Source organism: Aythya ferina, assembly GCF_964211825.1.
Source record: "Aythya ferina genome assembly, chromosome: 7".
Lineage (NCBI taxonomy): Eukaryota > Metazoa > Chordata > Aves > Anseriformes > Anatidae > Aythya > Aythya ferina.
Genome location: NC_140302.1, coordinates 9,593,931 through 9,616,867, shown reverse-complemented (window position 1 = coordinate 9,616,867; position 22,937 = coordinate 9,593,931). Strand labels below are relative to the sequence as shown.

Genomic DNA, 22,937 nt, shown 5'->3' with positions numbered 1-22,937 from the left:
CTGAACTGAAGTCATTTTTTATGGATTCACAGTCTCACAGAAGAGTAGTAATAACTCCACCAAAATCTCTTGGGTTTTTTGATCTCTGTATGCATTAGTACTTCAAAACAGCTAAAGTAAATCTTGTTTGCAAATTAAATTTCAGTAAATGACATGAACATCCACACAAATGAGCTTTCAGAGAATAAAAATAGGGCTAAATAATGTTCCACGTAGCCTTCAATTTCTCAACATTAGTAGATTTGAGCATCATATATTCTAGTTCATATTACTGAAGTGCGTTTCTGAATGTAGGCATTCATAAGAAAAATACCATCTGTCTTCTTCTGAGGCAAGAACATCCGAAAAAAAAAAAAAAAAGGAACATTAACTGCCTCCTTCAGAAGATGCTTTGTGACCACTATGAGAGATGAGATTATCTTCACCCATTTCTTCCAGTTTTATCGCACATAACGTCACTGACAGAAAACCTCTTTCTATTCATTTCCTAACAGTATTCTCAGTACTTGGAAGTCCCCAAAGTGTGAGCCAAATAAAGTCAGAAGAGTAGTGGAACAGCCTGTCACCTGCACTGACAAAATTTATAGTCAGTCTCTGTGGGATGCGTAGCATGCAAGAGGAAAGAACAGCCACTTGGGACTGTGGAAGCTTTCAAGAATTCAGTTATTAATTCAGCAAGTACAGGTACCTCAATACCTCTCAAAAAGATTTGCTGCAATGACAACTTTCAATTTATCTAAGAATAGAAGGTATTTTGGAGGACATTCATGGTCTCTTTTAACAGATTTTTGCATCTTCTTGTCAAACCCACTGAACACTAGCTGTAATAAAAACATTACCCTAATGCTGCACCTTGTCTGGAAGACTTGCAGAAAAGATGAAAAACTTGTACAGCTATCACCTTCTGCATGAGTCTGTTCTAACATCTGCTCTGTCATGCAGCCAAATGTGCAATTCAATATTTGTGAAATTTGATCATTTTTCTTTTTTCTAATTTTCTAATACAGCACACCCAGTGCACTGTCCTGATTCAGCCATTTCCCTGAAAGTACATTGTGTCTCCTTCAGATATAATTAAGAGTACATCCTAATTTACCTAAACGCTCAAACCAGTAAGCCGTGTTTTATTTGAAATGTAGTTTTCAAACAGTATTTCAGCATTATCCGAGTTAAATATCTCTAATATGCGCAAGTTGTTTTTCACACTGGACTTTCTTGTTAACTTCACATCAAGTTTACCCATGAGATAGGTATTTCCAATTTAATAAAAAGAAAATTTTCGTGTATGAAATGGCAACTTCTCCAATGTCTGCCTAGTTTTCTTCCCAGCAAAAACTGAAAAGCTCATTTTAATACTGTGCTGCAGACATTATACAACATTGTTTTCACATTTAAGAGCTCCTTACTTGCTCAGAGAACAGGTAATTCCACTTAATATTTACTTAAAGGAAAAGCCACTGCCTATGTACAAATATTATCTTGCCTTCTAATTCTGTTGAACTACTAAAGCATCTTTCCTTGATTTAGGAACTAAATAGTTAATATTGTAAAAAACAAACAAACAAACAAAAAAAAAACAACACTTTAACTTCAGGGACATTCCAGATGTTAAAGGCCCGCATACTTTATGATCTACATCTCAAAGTCGCTCATTCATCTTCCTAACCTGAACATGAAATGCATTTTCTCAATTTGTTAGAAGAAACTATCAAGGAACCCTTAATGCATGGCTTCTCCTAGCTCAGGGGAGAAAGAATAAAATACTGAACTGCAGTTTGCAATAGATCCAGGCTAACATAGCCTAAATCATTCTCCAGGATTGGTGACAGAAAAATCTGTAAAGCACAACTTTTATTATTCACTGCCAGTGCAAAGGTACCATCTAACATTTTTATTTTATGACCAGCCTGGCATTTTTCAAGCAATATTATTCTTAAACTAACACTGCAGCATGACTACATATATACCACCCTTTAACAGTACATGTTAAGATGAAATTAATTTTTCCTCTTAATTCTATAAGATGACTTGCATTGCAAGTTTTATGAAAAATCAATACCCCAAGAAATCCATGCTAGATAACAGTATTTTCATATATTTGTATTTTGTACAGTCTATAAGGCAAAGATTTCTATTCAAAGCAAAAATAAAACTTCATTATGTTTGAATGGGAAAGAGAAACAATATTCCATGGTAGCCTGCTTTCGTCTTGCAGGCTGTATTTGAATTGTACAAAGCAAAAAAAAAAAAAAACACCACATCCCTCTTGCATTTTTACTTTCTAAGAGGACAAAGAGAACTCCTATTAAACAGAAAAGACAATTCACTGAGTATCAAGGGAAGGAAGAGCAAGGAAAATAGTCTGTTTGGGATTACTTCACAAGAAAGTTAATAGCTCACAGCTAGTTTTTGCTCCCCACTATATCCTTCACTGTGATACTACAATTCAACCTCAGCATTTCAAGTGTGATTAGTGCCCATCTTCAAGATGGTAGGTCTGAGGAGATGAATAGGGATAATAATTTGGTCCCCATTCAACTGAAACGTGAAAGGGGCAGACCACGACCCAAATGGGGGCACAAAGGTGTTTCATTGCGTTTTTTTCCTGGTTAATAGATACTGAGCAAACAAGCAAGTGTGAATGAAGGATATAATAAATAACATTTTGCTTCAGGAATCATGTGGCAGTGTTGTGCCAGCACTCTTGTTATTGCCACACGTTAAAGCTCTGCCTGTCAAACATTCACTCTACTTTATCTTCCTCTGGGTAGCAGAAGACAGACAATTACATTTTAGAGGTCTTGTGAAGCGCCTTGACAATATAGTTAATGGCTTCTTTTCTACTATGTAACCAGAGACTTCAGACATAGCAAAGCTCCTTTCTGCATTATTTCCTACCCTTTGCCCATAAATTGCAAAAGCCTGGTGGAGCTAAGCAATATACATTAGTATTACATGAACAGTCATGCGTTGGAGAACTTGATCACGACTGAGGACCAATTTCAGCCTGTTTGTCCACCCTTGAGAATATTTCCATCATTTATCTTTTAAAATAGGAATTCCCATACAGTAGATGTTTTATCCCATTGCTAAAACTTACAACACTCAAATATCCGTGTGAGTTGGAGCATTATCTTTTTGTGCAACCACAGTGCCAGAGAAAGAGAAGCTGATGGAACTTCAGTGTCACTTGCTCCAGACCATCACAACAGTGTCTCACATGCACTGCATTGCTTCTAACAGATTTCTAGAAGAAAAATGTGAGCAACTGCTGCAGACAGGAAGATGTTAAAATGACTTCAGCACTAAACTTCCACTAAACTTCTTTAAATAAAACCAGTTCGTTTTTAAATAAAACCTACCAATGTATCATACTCAGCCGTTGATCAAAAACATCTATTATCCAAAAAACTTCTTATTCCAATCTTAGAACAACATTAGACTGCAAGCATATGTTAAGAAAATACAGTATATACGAAAAACCGCACTAGGCTGGAAATGTATTTCAAATCTTCAACCACTAATATGAATATGGATAATCCTAAAAAGGTATTGAACAAGACAGTGAATTGCTATTAGCCACTGTGAACTGAGCTGCTATTCAATGCCAGGTTGCATATGTCATTTGACCAAGTCTTCTGATCTAAGACAAGGTTTAACACAAAAAACAGTTAAGAAACACAGAGGACAAAAAGTGGAAGGTAGAAATACGAAAGCCAAAATTATGCCTATAATTTCTTATTCAACTATATCACCTCTATCTCCACAAATAAAGTTGTAAGGCTAAAACCAGTAGCCTATAGCAGTCAAGTTCTTCAACAGCTTTCTGAATTCGTAAGTTTTCCCCTGATTTGTTTAACAAAATTAATATAGACATATATAAAAACATTTTGACTGCAAAATAAATTATCCTTAAATGGCATTTATCCTTGAAGAACTCCACTAATCTAAACCTTTTTTATGTTAGGAAGGCCTGGCTTATAAAAAAGAAATAATTGGAACTTTTTTTATGTGGCAGTTTAAATTACTTCTTCCTTGCTTCACAATGCAGATGCTGCAAATCATCTACTACAACAAGGACTTGTCACCTTTCTGCCTATAACAAACTTTCACAATGATTTAACATGTACTGCTATATGAATTAAACCTTAGTATAACTGATACACCTTGAAGAAAATATCAGTGCTTTCCATTAAAAACACTAGTAAAGAAAAACAACACAAAAATGAGGTTTATGGGTACAAAGGAAACATCTTCAGTACTTCTATTAGCTCTGCTTCTGGCATTTTTACGCTAATTGTTCACATAGTGCTTTTTTTTTTTTTCTTTTAAATATATCAAGCCTATGATCTCTAAAGACCAGGCACGTTAGAGGTAGCTCCATCTAGCAGAACTGGTTCCTAGAGAGAAAAAAAAAAAAAAAAAAAAAAAGGACCAGAAGTTCCATCAAGTTCCCAGCCTACTTGTTTAAAACCTTTCACTGCCACCCTCCAGCTACCCCAGGAGTTACACCGTGGTGGTCATCACTGAGAGGTAGCCCAGCAAACCCAGCAAACCCTGGCCTCTGGTCTTACTTCCCTGAAATGTCATTTCTGAAGAATGTTTGCTGCTCTTGTGCTTTAAATACAAGAGACATAAACAAGATTTTCTTTATAATTTACTTTAAAAAATATATATACTGCATTTTAATTTACATTAAATGTATTTTTAAAGAATAAAGTTACTCAAAACTATCATTCAGATTACAATATAGAAATATATAATCTCTTGGTAATTCATTAAAGTAACTTAATAAGCCAAATATTTAACAATAATTGACAAGTTTTCATTTATAATCATTTAAAAAGTTTGTTGTCAATGCTTTAAAGATAGATGTGGCCATTAATTGGGGAAACCATTGGTAAACAGAAGTACAATACTTTTCAACAAAATATCAGCTTCTGAACACTCTAAATACCTTTCGCAGATTTTAGATTTTTTATTCCAGATTAATTACTGAACTTAAACACAAACTATTCCACCTGAAATTCAAGAAGTGCATAAAAGTTAACTGATTTTTTGTATCAAATCTTTACCTAAAAGGAGGTACAATACTGAAACAAGCCTCAACAGATTTATTTTCAGCTCATGAATGGACAACACCAACTTTAACAAGTCTTTTAATATTTAATATTAATACTACTTGAAAATTTAACTTCTAGTAAACTTCTTCATGCATATTGAATGCGATTAATACTTCTTTGTAACTCATTTAAAAGGATTAAAATACTGGTCTCCTGCAGCATGTCTGAAGGACACACAACAACATGATGATCTACATATGTAATATTACCTCGTACTGTCAGGATACTGTATCAAAGTGCAAAACATAAAACACGTTTAATTATATTTGAAGCTACTTGACCACTCCATTACACATATTGATTAGCTCTGCTCATCAGTGCACTGTAAAAACAAAGAATGCTGCTCTGAAGTATAACTGGTTCTCTGAACTGAAAACCTGCACTAGTGGTAAGACAAAAGCGTATTTACCACAGTACTTAATTGCTGTTGAAGCTGACGAGCTCTAGCCTTAGAGGAGCAGAGGTAGGTGGGTGACTATGTAAAGCAGTAGTGAGTGCAGAACAAATCACAAGCCTGAAGATATTGCAAAGGCCTTCCACAATGAGAAAGGAAATACAACAATGTTTTTTTGCATTTTGTTTTTTAACAGCTGTTACTCAACTTAGTTATCTGCCATCCAGATTCATTTTTGTTCATTTCTCTATTGACAGAAACCAGGGCAGTGTCCCATAAACTGAAAAGAGGACCCTGTCCAAAAGGTGACCGCTGTGTTCCCCTGCTCCTTAGTACCAACAGCCAAGCAGCAGCTGCTCCCCAGTAATTTCATGGATTTGCCTGCCTTCTGCTCTTGTTGGAAGAATATTTTCACATCAATCAACACATGCAACCACTTGTTTTTTAGAAGTTACCTATTAAGGAATGTGTGTACATATACTTGCACGTATACAGACATTTGTTATCTATCCTCTCAGGTCTCAGTAAGCCCTGAAGCTCCCACAGTTCTGAAGCAGCCTCCAACACAACTGAGCGAGCAAACCTTGGTACCACTCCCTGAAAGCACATGTGCTCAATGTTTCCTCGTCTCCCTTCTTCTCTCCTCTTTCTATAAGTTACACAGATTCTCTTTGATTCCTCCTATTGTGTGTTCTCCACCTCTGCTGGTTTCTATACGTACACTGATGCATTTTTGCAACATCTTGCAAATATCTTCCCTGTCAACACTGTTCTTTTCACATTAGATTTCCTTTCCTATGAAAATTTCAAATACTTGATAACTATCAACTTTCACACACAGCCCCAAACACAACTCCTCCAAGAATGCAACAAAAAGCGGAGAGACGACTTTTTCTTGCCACCCCTAGAAACCAAACATATTTCATGTGTTTGAAGACAAGCCCTTAGGCAAGTTGCATCAAAGAAACATTTCAGCTAGCTCAACTTTCCCAGGGCTTTCAGAACTTGCTCAGTATTGATTTGAAAGTCAGGGATATTCTTAAGAGTAATTCATTCTTTAGAAGCTGAAATTTTATTTATGTTTCCCAGTGTATTTCAACTTTATTTAGTGAAATTTATTATTGTAATATACATTAGAAGGTACACATTGAAGCATTGTTAAAATGAAGAATTAATCTAGTTTAATTGTAAGTCACTGTAAGACCTACACTGTAAGACCTTCCTTCTACTTCAGAGATAAGAGAGAAACAATTTTGCTCCTTCAGTTTCTCCCACCTGGAGTAAAATACCGAGTATTGACTATGCTAACAGGTAACAATTTCAGTATAAAGCACAAAACAAATTTCCAACTTCTTCATTGGGAGAAGCTGGTATCTCCTGCAAGAAGTAGCAAAAGTGACTGATGAAACAAGCTCTATTGCAAATTGCTAAGTCTGAAAACAACCTAGCATGGAAGAGACCTCCAGAAGGCACCTGGTACCACACCCCCGGTCAAAGAAGGACCATCCTGGAAGTTAGACCAGGTTGCTCAGTCATTCCAATCAAGTTCTGGACAGCTCTAAGGACACGTGTGACAAGTTCTCAGGCAGCCTGTTCTATGCTTGTTCACATTCACTGTGCGTTTGCTCCCACCCCTCAATTTCTCACCCAAATTTCATTTATTGTGATTTGTTCTGGTTACCACTAAAATTACCACAGAGCTATCTCTGAATATCCGTAAATCCTATTTTCAACTATACTTAAACTATGCTATTTCTGTCTAAATAGACTGAGCTATTTCTTGCTAACTAAAGATTGCACGTTCACAACGGGATGAGGGACCAGTATTGAGGATTTCCCTCTCCCAACTTAATGTAGCCAAGACTCAGATTCATGTTTATTTGTACTGCTGCCTTTAACCTTGAAATCTTTGCTACAATCACAAAGCTTCAAATCAATACCCATGCTCTTCCCCAGTCTTGAAATGTGTGCAAACACAGCCAAAAAGAAATGCAGCTTTAAATACCTTTAACAAACTGCAATTCTGCACAGATCCAGAGAGAGGACTTGTGTTCCACAGAAATTTAGCTGTGAATGTGAGTGGGATGATACCAGAACAAGCTGACAGATAATCAGCCTTGCACAGAAGTGCTCATCATTTATTCTTTGTATAGCTGACCAGCTCTCTCAGTCAATTCCAGGTAAGAATCTTTCATGTCAGTCTAGTCCAACTGCACCCCCGCCAAAAGCTAGGCTCAACATGGGTAGAATAAGAGATTTCCATTGTTAATTTGAAATATCATTTATATTTACTGCTTGATAAAGTCTGGTAATCTGTGTAAGTGCTTCTCCTCACCTAGGTTAGCAGCTGCAGCAATTCCCAGATACAGGTTAATAAAATGGATTCACTGACACCATCCTAACAACCACTAGTGGTATTCTCTTTGCACCCATCAGAACAGTACAGTACAGGCAGTTTATTTTTTTCTCCACACAGAACTACTTATAGCCTTTATACTTAAGCTTCAATTCCATATAGAGTCAGAACAAGGTGACAGCTACTTTGGTCTGTCTACTCCAAATACATTTTAATTTAACCCAGTTTGAGAAAGGACCAGGAGACCTAATGACAACTCTAAGTCCAGATTTTTTTTTTTTTGATAAGCAGTGATCAACAGACTCACAAATGAGTATTTTCACAAACTAAAACCAGGCTCTTATGACCACTATGTAGTCCCACTTCATCCAATTAATAAGGACAAGCAATTCATTTAGATTACTTAATGCCACACCATCCAAGGTGCTGGGAATGTTAGAAGGCATAGAGAATTCCATGCTGCAATTTCTTCAGTGGGTCAAGTATAAAAGGGTCAGACAGTTACAGGAAATTGCAATTCAGAAGGAATTCTGCACCACAGAATTTCCGCAGATCTGATGCTCACGTAAGTTGCTCCAGAGAGTACTACGTATTTTTGGTAACTACTCAAGCATTTGCTAAACTAGACTTACTCCATGATCTACCCTACAACAACATATGACCGCCATACTATAACGCTGCTTTTTTTTGTCAAGCTTCTGCATGGCATGTCAGGCAGATAAGCCACCTGACTGGAAAAAAATGGTCCTCGTGTTTAAACAGTTCATTTCTAAAACAACCAACCAACCAAACAAAAAAAAACACAAAACAACAACAACAAAAAAGCCACTGGAATACACATATTCTTCAGTTATAGAAATACACTTATTGCAGCTAGCAGATATTTACCTTGAACATGTAAAATGATAAGCAGGTAGGCTCCAAGCAATCGCTCACAAACTCTTAGTCGAGTCATTGTTCACTTCTAATCCTTCCTGTGCAAGGCAGTGGCCCTTCTGCTTGACAAACGTTGAGCTTAGTCTGTTCGGTGAAGCCTACTACCAGATTTGGTGCTTGACTGCAAAGATGATTTTGCGATTTTTCGAAGTCTGTTTCCTGAAAGACACAGTAAAGCAAAATGTTAAATCATTACTTGCATTTCTGAAAATAGGTAAAAAAAACTCACGATACTTCACTGCATTGAGCATAACTAGGTTGCTCAAATAATTAAAAAGGCATATATTTATTAAGATTAATAATTGAAAACATTAGTTGTTTTTACCCTGAAATATACTTGGTAATAACCAGATTCACAGCATTTTTTTTAATATTCAGATCGAAATTGTTAGATTTGTTAACTCATTAGGTACAGCCATGTATTTTAGACTTTTATACAGCTAACATAGGTAACATTTAATAGATTAATGTGCAAAAGTTAATGTTTAAAACCTGTTTCCTTTACATGAATTAAAGTTCATATTCATTATTTTTCATAAGGAAGAATTCAGCAGGGTTATTTTCTAAAAGAACAACACATTTTGCTTCCAGCTGAAAAATGCTTGCAAAGATCATAGCAACAAAAACCCAGCCTCTCAGCTGGATGAAAACCAAATTTGTACTAAAATACTTAGTTAAGTAATTTACTTACAACATTACTTTAAAGATTTTGTACTATTTCAGAAGACAAAAAACAAACAAACCGAGTAACATTTAACATCGAACAATAAAGAATAAATTTTATTTAGTATCAATTGTATTCTAATCCCTCTTCTTGGAAACTAGCATGTTATATCGTGTTTGCTGGAGAAGACAAAGTTGGTCCAATCCACAGCATCAACAAAAATTTGTTAATAATGTTAACTGCAATTCAAAGTCCTGGTATCTTTCCAGTTTCATGTATATAACCCCAATTCCCAAAATATTACACTATCATGTGTGCACATAATTTGCTCTGAAATTAAACGGAGTTGTTCTCATTCTGCGGACAAGCACACAGATAAGACAGTCAAACTGAAAAAAAATTACTTCTTTGGACCACAGTGGTCAAATACTACTCATCAATTCAGTGCATATTCGTGGTCATGTTCTGCTTAATAAACTTTTTACAGTGATTAACAAAGGAAGCGTAATTAAGCCTCAAAAGACTACAGAGCAGCTCACACACCTAAACAGTTAAGAGAAACGAAAGCGGTTTTGCAGGAGGAGGAAGAGGAGAAGAACCCTGATTCTGCCTCTCTCCGGCCTCTTGTTTCAGTGGGCCTGACCCCCTGACCCCTGTCAGCCTGGCGCTGCTCATGAATGCAAACACTTGCATTTGTGCAAGGATGTGCTGCAATTACTGCTGGTGGCCGCTTCCACCATAAATAACTCAATCTGTCTGCTGGTGAGACCCGAGAACTTTTAATTTTAATTAGTGCTTCAGAGGCATTTGCCATGGAGGGAAATTAGCGGCAGAGCCGGGAGGTGTCTGTCACTTCAATTGCGGCAGGGAAGGGGCATGCAGCCTCCGACCCGTGCCCTACTTTTCACACATCTCTGACTTCTCCCTAATGAAGCAACAAAGCGCTTGGGCGCTGGCAGCCGCGGGGTCCGCTTCGGACAGGCCGCCTCCGAGCTGCCGTGCTGCGCCTGGACACGACCACAGCAGTGGTGTTTGCCATGAGGGAAGGCAGGTTGTCCTATGGTCAGGCCGTATTTACAACAAGACGCCTTGCAAACATCCTCGAACACTCCTAGCTGCAAAATAAACTTCCTCTCCAGGCAAAAATGAAAGCAATGTGGTAACAAAACTATTCTCTCTTTAGCATTTCACAATCAAAAGAAATATAACCGATTCCGACAGCTGAAGGGGACGTCCTTCTAATTACAAAAATGTCAGGACACCGACATAAAACTATATATTATTACTGCAGTTCCTGTTTCAGTTGTGATGAACTTCAATCCTCAATAAAACACATAGATGATATGAGCGGCCAACACCTTGTACATAGTTAAGCAAAGGTTTAATTTACAACACCATTGTAGCAGTCCATCAAGGAAAAAACCCTCTAATAATCTGATTAAGGTGCATTTAAAAATCATTTCTGCACTTGTTCATGCAAATTTCTGTAAGTGCCACCTATTCTCACTGTCTTTCACATTTCAAGAGGAGGAGTGTTTGAAACTTTCAGAAAAGTTTACATACTGCACAACACAGTACGCTACCATAGCATCAGGAAAAAATTGAAAAAAAAGACCATTTTAAGGCAATTCACTTCCAATTTCATGGTGATTTTAGTTTCTGAGAGACAATCTAAGAGTTTTCAAAAAATTTTGTCCAACCCTGTAGGATATAATGTTCTCAGCTTAGAACCCGTATTTTGTACCTGGGTCCTCCTTTCACTAATATTTCACTTTTCAGAAGACAAATACGTATAAATATATACATGAAAGTGTATGTAATAAAACGACAACAGGAACAAATTTTAATTCCCTATTTTTAAATACTCTAGTTTTAGAATGCTTATCACCACGTAAAAGAATACATCAAAAAATGGAAACTAAAACCCAGCAGGACTGCAATTCCCTTCTGTTCCCCTGAAATCCATACATGATATGACTTCACGTTGTTACTTGAATTATCTTTCTGTAGTGTCAAACATTGAAGCATCAGGTTTGCTGTTAGCCAGGAAAGCCCTGCAGCGGGTTTAAGGCCTTGGTAGATGGGAGCTACAAATATTGCTGTACTTACAGCTGCAGTGACGATGTCTTATGGTGCGGCAGGGAAACTTAAGCCACAAATTTAAAAACCAAACAAAAACCAACAGATTTAGAATAAAGTGCCACAACACAAACTACGAGAACATGTCCTGTTCTATTGCCCACACTTCAATAGCAACAAATGAATGTCAAAAACCTGATGTGGGCAGGCTGAGGCAATTTTTTCAGTAACCACACTAACATCCAACAAAGCTTCTCTGCCACAGCTATCATACACGATTTGAGGTGTTTCTTATTCATCTTTTGAGCTGCTCTTCCTTTTTATGATTTCAGCTTCTGAGCTAAGCTATGAGAATTAGTTCAACAGCCTATGCTGTTCCTTCTCAGGTGAGGAAACTGAAAATATTTAGTTCTTAACATGACCTGGTACTCTGATACAGCTATATAGTTCAACAGATTGAAAAAACAGACTGTTTTAAAACAGACTAGTTGTTCTAGCAAACACCATACCCCAAAGAGTGGTTGTTATGACCTTCGTCTGAGAATATCTTTAATTAAAACAAGACAAAACAACAAAAAGTCCATTTGACAGAACTGAAGGGGCCACAGCTGCACCTCTTCAAAGTTGTTCCTTATTGATGGGAATCCAGAAAGTCTGCAGCCATGCTGTAGCACACTGAGGTAAGTAATAGCTGGAATTTCTCCCAAAACTGCCTGGTATTAATAGTCTAGAATGACACAAATAAATGAGCACTTCAAATGTGTTAAAGCACCAATTAACTGCTGGAACATCGGTCTGCCAACACAGTAATGCTGAAGAACTTCAAAACCACAACCCAATCAGTTGTTTTCAAACTCCTCAATGTCTATTTTTTCTGTTATAACCATGAAGAAGTATTCAACTATAATCTTTCAGAAAGCAATTTATTCCTAAATCGTAAAGCCTGATTTGTCTACAGTGGAATTTATTATCTTTCTTAGAAATATTTTATTGACGATAATGCTTTTGTTATTATAACTTTTTTTTTTTTTTTTTGAAATTGGAACTCAGCTGTGAATTTATGAACCAGCATGGGCATCTAGCCCTACGCTCTGTATGACTCCAAAAATACGAAGCAAAAGTGCACAAGATTTGTTGTATGGTCTGAAATGATTTTAGAAGTAGGGAATCTAGTTGTAATTGTTCTTTAGATGTGGCTCTGTAATAGTTTTAACAGCATGATCCCCAAACCAAATGAGCCGCACTATCCCAGATTTTAATAAAGAATGATAGTGCTGAACATAGCAACAAAGACAGTATTGTAAAAAGGGAATTTATCTTGTAAAAAGGGAATGTATCAAAAGAAACATCAATCTCTAACTTCCCAAGAATTAAAACATCAGGGAATGTATCAAAAGAAACATCAATCTCTAACTTCCCAAGAATTAAAACATCAAGTCCATTTCAACACACAGGATATGTTTCAAAACATTTGCAGCAGTACGTACAGTACCAAGTAAATCTGTTTGGCAAAGCAAAACTGGAAAATATTAGATGTAGCCCCTATGTGTAATGGGTGCAAGACGTGGTTGAGGTAATTATAAGCATGCTGCCTCAATCATACATACAACTTTGAGGTTGCACAGAATGCTGGAGAAACTGGATTGTCAGTCTAAGCCAGCATACAACAGCAACTTTTCTATTACAACTATTAGAGCTTTAGAAAACCTGATATGGTGCTATAATTATTGATTTGCATGAAAAAAATAACAGTAAAGAATTCACTACAGAGCAGACAATAAGTAGTTCTGAGAAAAGAGATTACAACCACAGTTCAAACAACATTCAAAGACCTGGATTCAAGAGTATTTATCAACTTTCATTACAGAACTAAGCACAAGGAGTAGAATGTTGATAAGCCACACTGGCTAACATGAGTTGTCAATTCAGTTGAGTGTTGTTTCTATGCAGGACTTGGATCACATGAAGAATCGAAGCATTGGGACTGGAATAAAATACAATGGCACGACAGTGGCAAAGTTAAACATATAAGGAAGAATTTCTTCTCTGTGTAGCCTAGGAATTCGTGCACAGGAGACAGCTATAACCAAGGACTTGAGTACACTAACTGAATACCTCATGTCAGAGACACCGGTGAGATGTGGCTAGGAAACAGGCAAACATGACTCTAAGACCGTGCAGGAAAATTTTCCAGAGGAAACAGTAAAGCATGAACAGCACTGTACAAGAGACAATACAACTGATAAATTCAGCATATACCTAGAAGGACTGATAATATTATCTGGAGAATGGGAAAACCCTATGAATGGAGACAAAAAAAAAAAAAAAAAAAAAAAAAAAAAAAAAAAAGATTAATAAAGTGAAAGTTGGCTAGGAAATAATTACACTTTGGAAATACAAAATATGAATAAACACATGGAAAGATGGGCAAGCATTCAATCTGAATAGAACTACTGGCTCAACAACGATAAGGTATGGATTAGCTATTAAAGTCTGTTTAGATCAGAAATTGGAAGACAATTTCTGAACCCTGGTTAGGTTTTAGGGAAGACTGTTAAATAGAGTCCAAAAACTTAATTTCTCTGTAGCTTATAAAGGCCACCATCTGATCTAGGTGCAGGTGACGGGAAATGAACAAACTGATCTGAGAGCCCTTCCAACTCCATGTTCATAGAAAGGGCTGTAGTTAACTTCAGTCAATTCCACAACAACAGGAAGTTTAAATGTAAGTTTCAGGTTCTGTACTGGCATAATTTTGTCAAATACTCGTACAGGCCTATTTTCCTCAGACTTTTAAAACAACTCTCTATTATTTTATTGCAAGGCATGCCTTCACAAACTATTTAGAAGTGTAGAAGTTAAACATAGGTAGTACAGAACTAGTTAAAATGTTTTTCAAATATGATACCTTAAAAAAATGAAGGTAAAACTGCTAAAATCTATTAAGAAATCATAGAGTCAATGGAGAAAAAAAATACTGAAAGCCAGTTGTCTGCATGGCAGCAACAAAAACTACTCCAAAGAAGGCCGTTTTTGTTTAGGTGCTAATTTGTGCAAGTCCGCAAAAATATTCCACTGAACTGCAGATTATATTAATCTAAAACTATTAGTGACTGCAAAATTTAAAAACTAAAAAGATTGTTTAAATTATTTCCACGTTCTTTTTACCTTCACAATCTGCTACAAAATTTGAAATATTAAATGAAGTGTGTGTGCATTATACACTCCTTGAGACTGAAATGAAGAACATATCTCAGTGCTATGCAGAGAATATTTATAAACGTGTTTATAATGCACCTACTGCAATGGTGGATTTGTTCATCCAAAAACCATAAACTCTAACAATTACCTTCTGCAGCAGTGTTAACATTCTTAAGAAAGGACTTATTTGTGAGCAGCCGGAAGAGAAGTCACCAAAATCCACCCTGGGCACTAACAGAAATCCTACAAAAGGAAGATTTCACACTGCTCGCCAGAAACAAATGCGTGTATTACTGCAGACTTTAGAAAGCAAACTACTGAATTATGATATATCTGTCCGTTTCACAAACAAAGTTGTTAACCATGGAGAAATTAAAGCATAGCTGCTTTTTACCATGCCCAGCACAATTAGGTAATTGGGGACGCCACTCAATGGACTCCTGAATGCCCATCTTACTGTTATTCTGGAATTCCAATTAACTGCTACAAAGTTTCTGCCATTAAATTAACAGTAATGAAATTCACTAAACTTACTTTCCCAGTGCCATCAGGTATTCACACATATCCTTGTGTGTTATAAACATGACGCATTCTGTTATTTGAACATATTCAAACAGGATCTCACTACACAGTTTTTATTCATCTTGACCCAGTTTCCCTCTTTCAACTGCACCATTTTCGTGATTAGCTGGCTGGGAGCTTCTGCACTTAAGAGAAGTGGCAAGTGGATACCCAGGCTCTTTCCTACCACAGAAGGCATTGATTTCTGCTATTCTACTAGAAGCTATCGCCCCTAACTGGTTTTTAGTATCTGTTTATCGATTTTGCTAGTTCCTTACTGTCACGCCAGTCAATGCAAGTTGGAGAAAAAAGCCATTAAAATTGTTACAAATTTCACATGTCACTATTGAAGATATTATGTGGTCATACTACACTGCCTATGAGACCTAGAATGTACTTCGGTTCTGAGCTGTATTTAATACAAATAAGACACCTAAGCTGGGGATGGGAACATCCTTACACTACATTTATTTCCATTTAAAAATGCAGGCATGGACCTAAAGTCAGGGCCAGTACCTTCAGAAATACAAATGCTTTTATCAGAAGGTTTTCAACACATAACATCCCTTTCAGCATTACAAAGATGATTAATGAATGTTTTAACAGCCTTACAGTGTTTTTTTTGTTTGTTTGTTTGTTTTTTCCTTAATTTAAGAACAATTGCTCATTAATCTATGTCAAAAAAGAAAAAAACAAACCAGAGAAGTGACAGGGCAAAGTTTATTACGCTCGGTCTCGTGGTGTTAGCCCGCTGCTGTTACACTGCTGGCTTTTGCCCAAGGCAGATAAGGGGCCTCCTGGCCACCTTGGGTGTCCCAGTGAGGACAACCACGCAAATCCCCCGGTGCGGGGTGAGTTCTCCAGCACCTGGACTCTGGTTGGAAGTTCTGGCACCCATTCTTTGTTTTGTGGCGCTTTTTCCTGGTGACTGCAGCCAGCCTCTGGCCAGGCCTGTAACTGTCTGCAGCGGAGCCCAGCCGCGACACGCAATGTGGCCTGGCCACAGCGCAGTTACCACACGAAAAGCACCGCTCTGATGTCAGATTTGGTGCCGAGAAGAAAATGAGAGCAATGCATCTGCGACGGGCCGATCCTCCCCCCAACCTCCATTAAAGAACTGACTGGGAGCCCTCTCCGCTGCCCCCATCCCCTCCCCAGACGCCTTCCGCAGGCGGTGGGCTTTCTGCGGGCCTGCGGCCGACTGCCAGCTGCAGTGAGCACCGCAGCCCCCGGCCGGCCCTCCCTGTGCAGCCGCGGGCGCCCGGCAAGGCTGCGCGCAGACTTGCTGGCTCCAGCACCATTGTCCGCATGGCTGCCCCCTGCCCCTCCGCAGCGGGGATTAGCATGGTGTCACCGGCTTCCCCTCGGCCGCCAGCCTGCTCCCCTCCAGAAGACCTTCCCAACAACATGGTTTGGGGTTTCTACTTCTTTTTTTTCTTTTCCCCTCCCTTCTCAGATTGTCTCCATCTATCGTCTTTTCCTAGTCAAGACTTCCCAGAACTAAGCATGAAATAAAGTGCTCAATAACCATTGCTGACAAGGCTCAGAAATACCCGGCTGAATAGAGCAGTAATTAGCAAGGTCACAGGAGTCAACTTGGCAATGCTGCTCATAGCGCCTTTGCTCTTCACACTAAAGTGTGTGAAATCAACTGCTATAATTTTACTTCTTATTTTAAATGACATGCTTCCTAAACAGAGTGAGTAGCAAATAATTTCTGGTAGGAAGCAGCGGAATGGAGACCTTAAGAAAGCCCCTTTCCTTTTAGTTATTCCTCAAGATGGAATTTCAAGTTGAGATCAGGAGGGAGCAGGCAGAAAGCATTACTGACCAAACCCCCCAGCTGCTGGTAGCGACATCTTCAACACAGGAATCTCTGCTGCCTACCTGAAACTGCAAATACTTCTCCTCTGGTATCTGACCAAGACACCAGTGTCCCTTGTAATGCCAATGACATGTGACCAACATTAGAAAAAGGTCAACAAAAGAGTATTTCAGGAGAAGCAGACTGCTTGCCTCAAACTGCATAAACTGTCAACACAAATACTTTTTTGTTAAGCTACCCTTAGAGGTAATTGATGTCCAAATTAACTCACAGATCATTTTGTGAACAAGATAAACATAGCAAACGCTACTTCATAAATAAGCCACATCATTTTTTAAATCATCAAACTCACTCCTCATTGCTATGCGAAAGAGAAAAATTTTTCTTTACTAATATTTACTTAATACAAACACAAAGAGACGAGGCTGACAAGCTCAACATCATCACAACTTGCTAATACAAAATGCGTCTTGGCAAGGTAAGCCTTACTCCTCATTTTCCTCACATGCTTGCCATGCCCATGGAAGCACCATAGCCTGCTGATAGGAAAAATTTTCAGGATAGCTGCTCTCACAAATCATTGTAGAAACAAAGCACAGTTATTCTCAAAAGCGTAGTCTCTGTCAATCTTCCAAAGAGGTCTTTCAATAACTGCACAGGCTGAATAAAGAAGTGGTAGCTGCTGCTCCTTCAAACTCCTCTAACACAGATGGGGCAGGGGAAAAGTTTTTTTTTTTTTTTTAAATATACTTACTACAGAAACAAGATTTTAGGTATGTACTTCACAAGTGACATGTAACTCTCAAGTCTGCTATCCCTGTTAGTTACATTGCCCTTCTAACTTTAAATTGCTGAAACACGCCCTTTTAACCTCTTCTCATAATTCTCTTGAGTTACACGAACAGTCAGCTAGCAGCCCTTCTGTCAGCCCTGAGCCTCGACACTCACCCTGGAAACTCACATTAGGGTATTTTTAAGAGGTTACAAGTTCCAGCCACAAAACATGAGGAGGTGACCACCTCCACAGTGAGGGCACAAGAAGTGAGCAAGCATTGTTGGTGGCAAGTCTAGCATAGCCTAAACCAGAATCACTGGCAGTTTAAATTAATATGCTGGGCTCTGAACAGCTGCAGCGATGAGCTGGCACATGCTCAATACTGCCTCAGAGGCACTGACCTCCAGCAAAAGAGCACGGTGGCCGGGGGTAGCAACCTCCCAAGCCCTCACACCAGCAACTCCTGGGGCTTGCGAGGACAGCCCTGACACATACAAGGAGGTTAACAAAGCTTCAGCAGGCGCAAGCAGAAAGGAGGGCAGGGGGTTAAACACCAAAATCCTCCTGAGAACAAGCGTTCTGTAATTACAACATTCATTATCTAACCTCATACTTTCCAAGTTCTATGCAGTTCTCATTAGCAGAGTGATAAAAGCTCATACACAAAGCATGCCATGCTCACGTACAGAGTTATTTCACAATACTGGAGGTATTAAATTAGATGTCTATACTAAGAAAGTGCTTCCACAGTACAAATCTAGAATTAATTCTGTGCTACATTCACTTTCTACTTTTATCCCCCGTGCTTAGCTTTTAATTGTGAAGTATGCATGGAAAGCATGACAGCTTTGGGAGAATTTTCCAGGACTGGATGAATGCAGCTGAGCCTCTCTGACCCTGTTAGTATTCTAATAAGGTATTCTGCAAGGCTTGCTGAGATGAAAATGAGAGTTTAACCTCGATTTGCTTAAACTCTAAGTGCACTGTAGATTCGCTTGGTTAAGTAACTAGAGTAACAACGTGTCACACAAACTACTCCTCATAAGTTTGAACAATGTACTTTCATCGAATATGGCTTCAAAGACATTTCTAAATCCAAACACTGTAATCTTTCAATAAGCAGACAATGACAGAGTTCAAAGGTAATGTTTATACTTCAACAGTTATAGTCCCCTATTTCCTTTCAGTGAAGTGCTAAAGCAATACTGTTAGCTTTTTTTCACACAAAATTCACTTAAAACAAACACACAAGGAGCACGATTGGAAAGCACAGTAAGATTAAAATATTTAAACTTACAGTTTAATAGTTTTATTATTAGTATATTTCCCATTAGTACTCATGAGATTACATCACTTCTTTTTCTTAGTGCAAACAGGTTATTTTAAATATACCAGGAAAGGAGTTATTCCCCAGTCATTCAAGATCACTTTCATGTAACCACCACATCCTGCCTTTTTCCACGTTACTTCTGTTAAGGCAATGAGCACATTTAAGTCACATAATCCTTCCACATCTCCACTATCAAAACCTTCTTTCTTTCATGATCCTTTATCTTTCACTGATCACCTCCTAGTTAGTGCATAAGTTACTTCGTATTTCAAGGATGAACCTCCCCATCCTTACACACACTTCAACGGTCCAGTGCATTTGCACCACAGAAACAGTCCGTAAGCATACCTGACTTTTTACTACCATTTTATACTGCAGTAAAATAACTAGACACCTGTCTTATAAAACTGAAGTCAAGGTTTAACCTAAGCTCCCCTCCACCCCTGGCTTTAGTTGTAAGTAAATAAGCTCTTTTCAGATAACACTATCAATATATAACACTCTATTAATAATTTATTTTTCTCTGTAAGCCAAAGAGCAGGAAGTAAGATTTATAGTCTGCTCAGAGACTGCCACAGTCCTTTAGGAACAAACAGAACACAAGACACAGCACCGGTTTTATTACTGGTCATTACAGACAATCTCACACACCAGCTGTGCCATAAACATCTGAACTTTCTGTTTTTACCAACTCCTGTGAAAGTGAGAGAAATTCATATTGTCCTACGCACGATGTACTTAACTTCCCCAAAACTGCAGCTATAGGTTATGGAGGAACTACTGTCAAGGTGAAGAACTCCATAGAGGCCTCGATGATGAGAATATAAACCGAATCTACGAATGGGAAGGAAAAAAAAAAAGCCTTAATAAGGCATAAAGGAAAAGAAGAGTGGAATCATTGCGATGATAATAATATTGGTTGTCAAACTACTACTTTCAACACTCAATGTAAACATATAAAAAAAAAACAACAAACAAAAAAACCCAACCCTTCAGAGCATTCCCAGCAAAGAAACATCTTGTTGTTGACAGATCTAGATACACATACTGGAAATATTTAATATCCAATCTCCTAATTCTTTCTTCTTTGTTTTCATTCTTGGTTTTCTTTCTTTACAGCAAGATCAAGTATTGGCATCACCTGCTAAGGTGAAGCAGAGAGCAACCCCCCACTTTACCTTCACCGTGGCTTAGCTGTACCAGTGATCTTCAGTATAATTGTCTAAGGGTTGAGGGTCACCGGCCCCCATCCCTCTCACCTGCAAAACTTAAAAGACATTCTTCACACCTCAAACACCAGGCTGCGCCACTGGGACAGGTCTGCCTGGTAACAGGTACTCCTTCCATTACAGCTGACTAGAGCAAGTATGACAGATGCAATGAAAAAATTAAGTATTACTGGCAGAACTCAACTTGCTGCTGGAAAGAACCATGTACGAACCCAATCCAAAACCTGCGTTTGCATCGAGTGTCTGTGACACAACAGTTGCATGCAAGCACTCCACAGAACTGCTGGATAGAAGAATGCTCAAGCACATGATGCTTGTCAAGCAATTCATACTGACTTTCAAGTAAAACACAGCTTGCTTCTGCATCATGAAATAGCCCCAAATCCTATTCTTTCAATATATATTTCCTCTCATCTCTACCACCTGAAATCCTCCAAGTGCTTAAAAGTTACTGCAAGCTCTAAAAGTTTTTTGTATCAAGAAGTCTAACAAAGGGCATCCCTGATTTCTGAATTTATTCACATTCTCAAGATAGAAACTAAAAAAGACAATTCCCATGCAAAACAAAATTACTTTAACTGCTTTAAGAAGTTGTCAGCAGAGTCCTCTTTCCTGTTCGTAATTTTATAAGTGAAGTAACTTCAGAAGTAACTTTCTGAGGGTAGGAAAATTCAAAAAACAGCACAACGGTATCATTTGCTAGTAGAACAAAATAGTGCTGATTATTTCTGCCTCTCGAATGGAACAGGTTCATTGGCAGTGCTCTTTGAACTTTCTAGATTATAAAATTGCATCAATGTTTGTAAATTGTTTTGGATGTGGTCCACAAAGAGGTGACAAGGGAAAGGATAAAACTGGGTAAAAACTTGTGTTTCAGGGCTGGTTACTGTGACTTAACTTAGCCATACAATAATGTAACGAGAATTATAACTGATTAGTCAATTTAAATCTGTGAAGGGCAAAGAAAGGGTTACAGGAAAACCTCAATGAATGGAAATAGTTTTTATTGTGAAGAGTGTAAGCAATTATTTTTGGCAGACAGAAGAAGTCATCATTACTAAACCATGTCTAGCAAATGCAGCACAGTATCTTGTAATGACCAATCCTTTGTCACTTCCCCAGTATTTTTCCATTCCCTTCTTTTTTCTGTGACAGTTTTTAAACATTTAGAAGAGTATAGAAAACAAAACCAGTAAATGAAACACTGTGGTATTATTGCACAGCTCCGCTGCAGTATTTTTACACACCTCTGCTGAAGAGGCAGATTAGTCCTATTACCTTACCGTGTCCTTAGGAGGTCAAGAAACAGTGTTTTGGGCAAGAGTATAAAACCCAGAGAACTGTTAGAACTCTCTTTGTCCAGACGTCCCACTTCTTTCATTTCTTCTGCTGCAAAACATACCTATAACACCAATATCCACAGAGGTGCTACTCATCATGACTTTACCCATCTACCCCTTTAAATCCATTCAAAATTTTAGTCTCTACAACAGTTTGCAATAACCGAATACCACTGCGTAGCTCTGCCCTACATTTAAAAACAAAAACTCACAAACCTAGAAACTGATCATTAATACTAACACCTTCACAAATGTTCTTGATAAGCAATCAATTGGTTGCCACAAAGTACATGAACATGCCTTATCCAAACTCCAGTTTGACAAGAAAACTGTACAACTTCTTCCCTAATGCGTAGAATCATTCTACTACTCACCTCCCCCAGGACAGCGTAGGACATAGAGCAAGCTATTTTTGTTTATCCACTCTATCAGAAGCACAGTTTCAATATTCTTAATATTCTAGCACAGAGAAGCAGCACAGCATATCGAAGACATGCCTCCCAGACAACAGACGTATAAATGCATCACATGCCACATTATAACTGCTCCCCTTAGATCTGACATTCAAGCATTTGTACATAAGCAGAATTACAAGTTCAAAATTAAAAAAAAAAAATCTTTTCAGATGCCTTTTTTTAAGTTTCCAATCACTGAAACAGTATGCTTTATTTTTGTGAGACTTTATGCCCACAGAAGGCTTCAGCTACTGTTAATGTGAAAGCTTTTCATATGCTTTATCTGACAACTGAAGCAACCCATCCTTCAAAAACTAGCACTTTGAAGCTACATGTCTGAATAAGTACAAGCATTTGAACACCTTGGAGGACCTTCTGTACAACTTCACTGTTGAAACTGATCATCTCATGACCCCTCTAACGTTACTCTGTCTCCAACAGATTTGCATTTTCTATTAGTGTGACCAATTGCAGACCTTTAAAACCTGGGTGTACGATGCCCTGTATCTATCAGAACATGGAATAATCCATGCATAACTTCCTCATTACTGTAAGCAAGCCGCAGCTTCCAGGAAACTTAAACTAAAAAAAGTCACGAGCATTGAAGCTTCTGTTTTTTTCAGAAGTCTGTACACAAAATACACAAATGTAGGCAAAAGCTTATGCCCT

General features: G+C 38.1%; 1 protein-coding gene across 4 annotated transcripts in view; it reads right to left on the bottom strand.

Moving 5' to 3' along the window:
- Window positions 1–22,937, bottom strand: part of BMPR1A (bone morphogenetic protein receptor type 1A) — an 81,987-nt gene that overhangs the window by 15,351 nt on the left and 43,699 nt on the right. For all 4 annotated transcript variants that reach the window (XM_084525301.1, XM_084525299.1, XM_084525302.1 and 1 more), the window contains one exon: window positions 8,762–8,968. In XM_084525301.1, coding sequence (XP_084381427.1) covers window positions 8,762–8,828 — 67 coding nt within the window. In that variant the 5' untranslated portion in view covers window positions 8,829–8,968. The remainder of the gene's footprint in view (window positions 1–8,761; window positions 8,969–22,937) is intronic.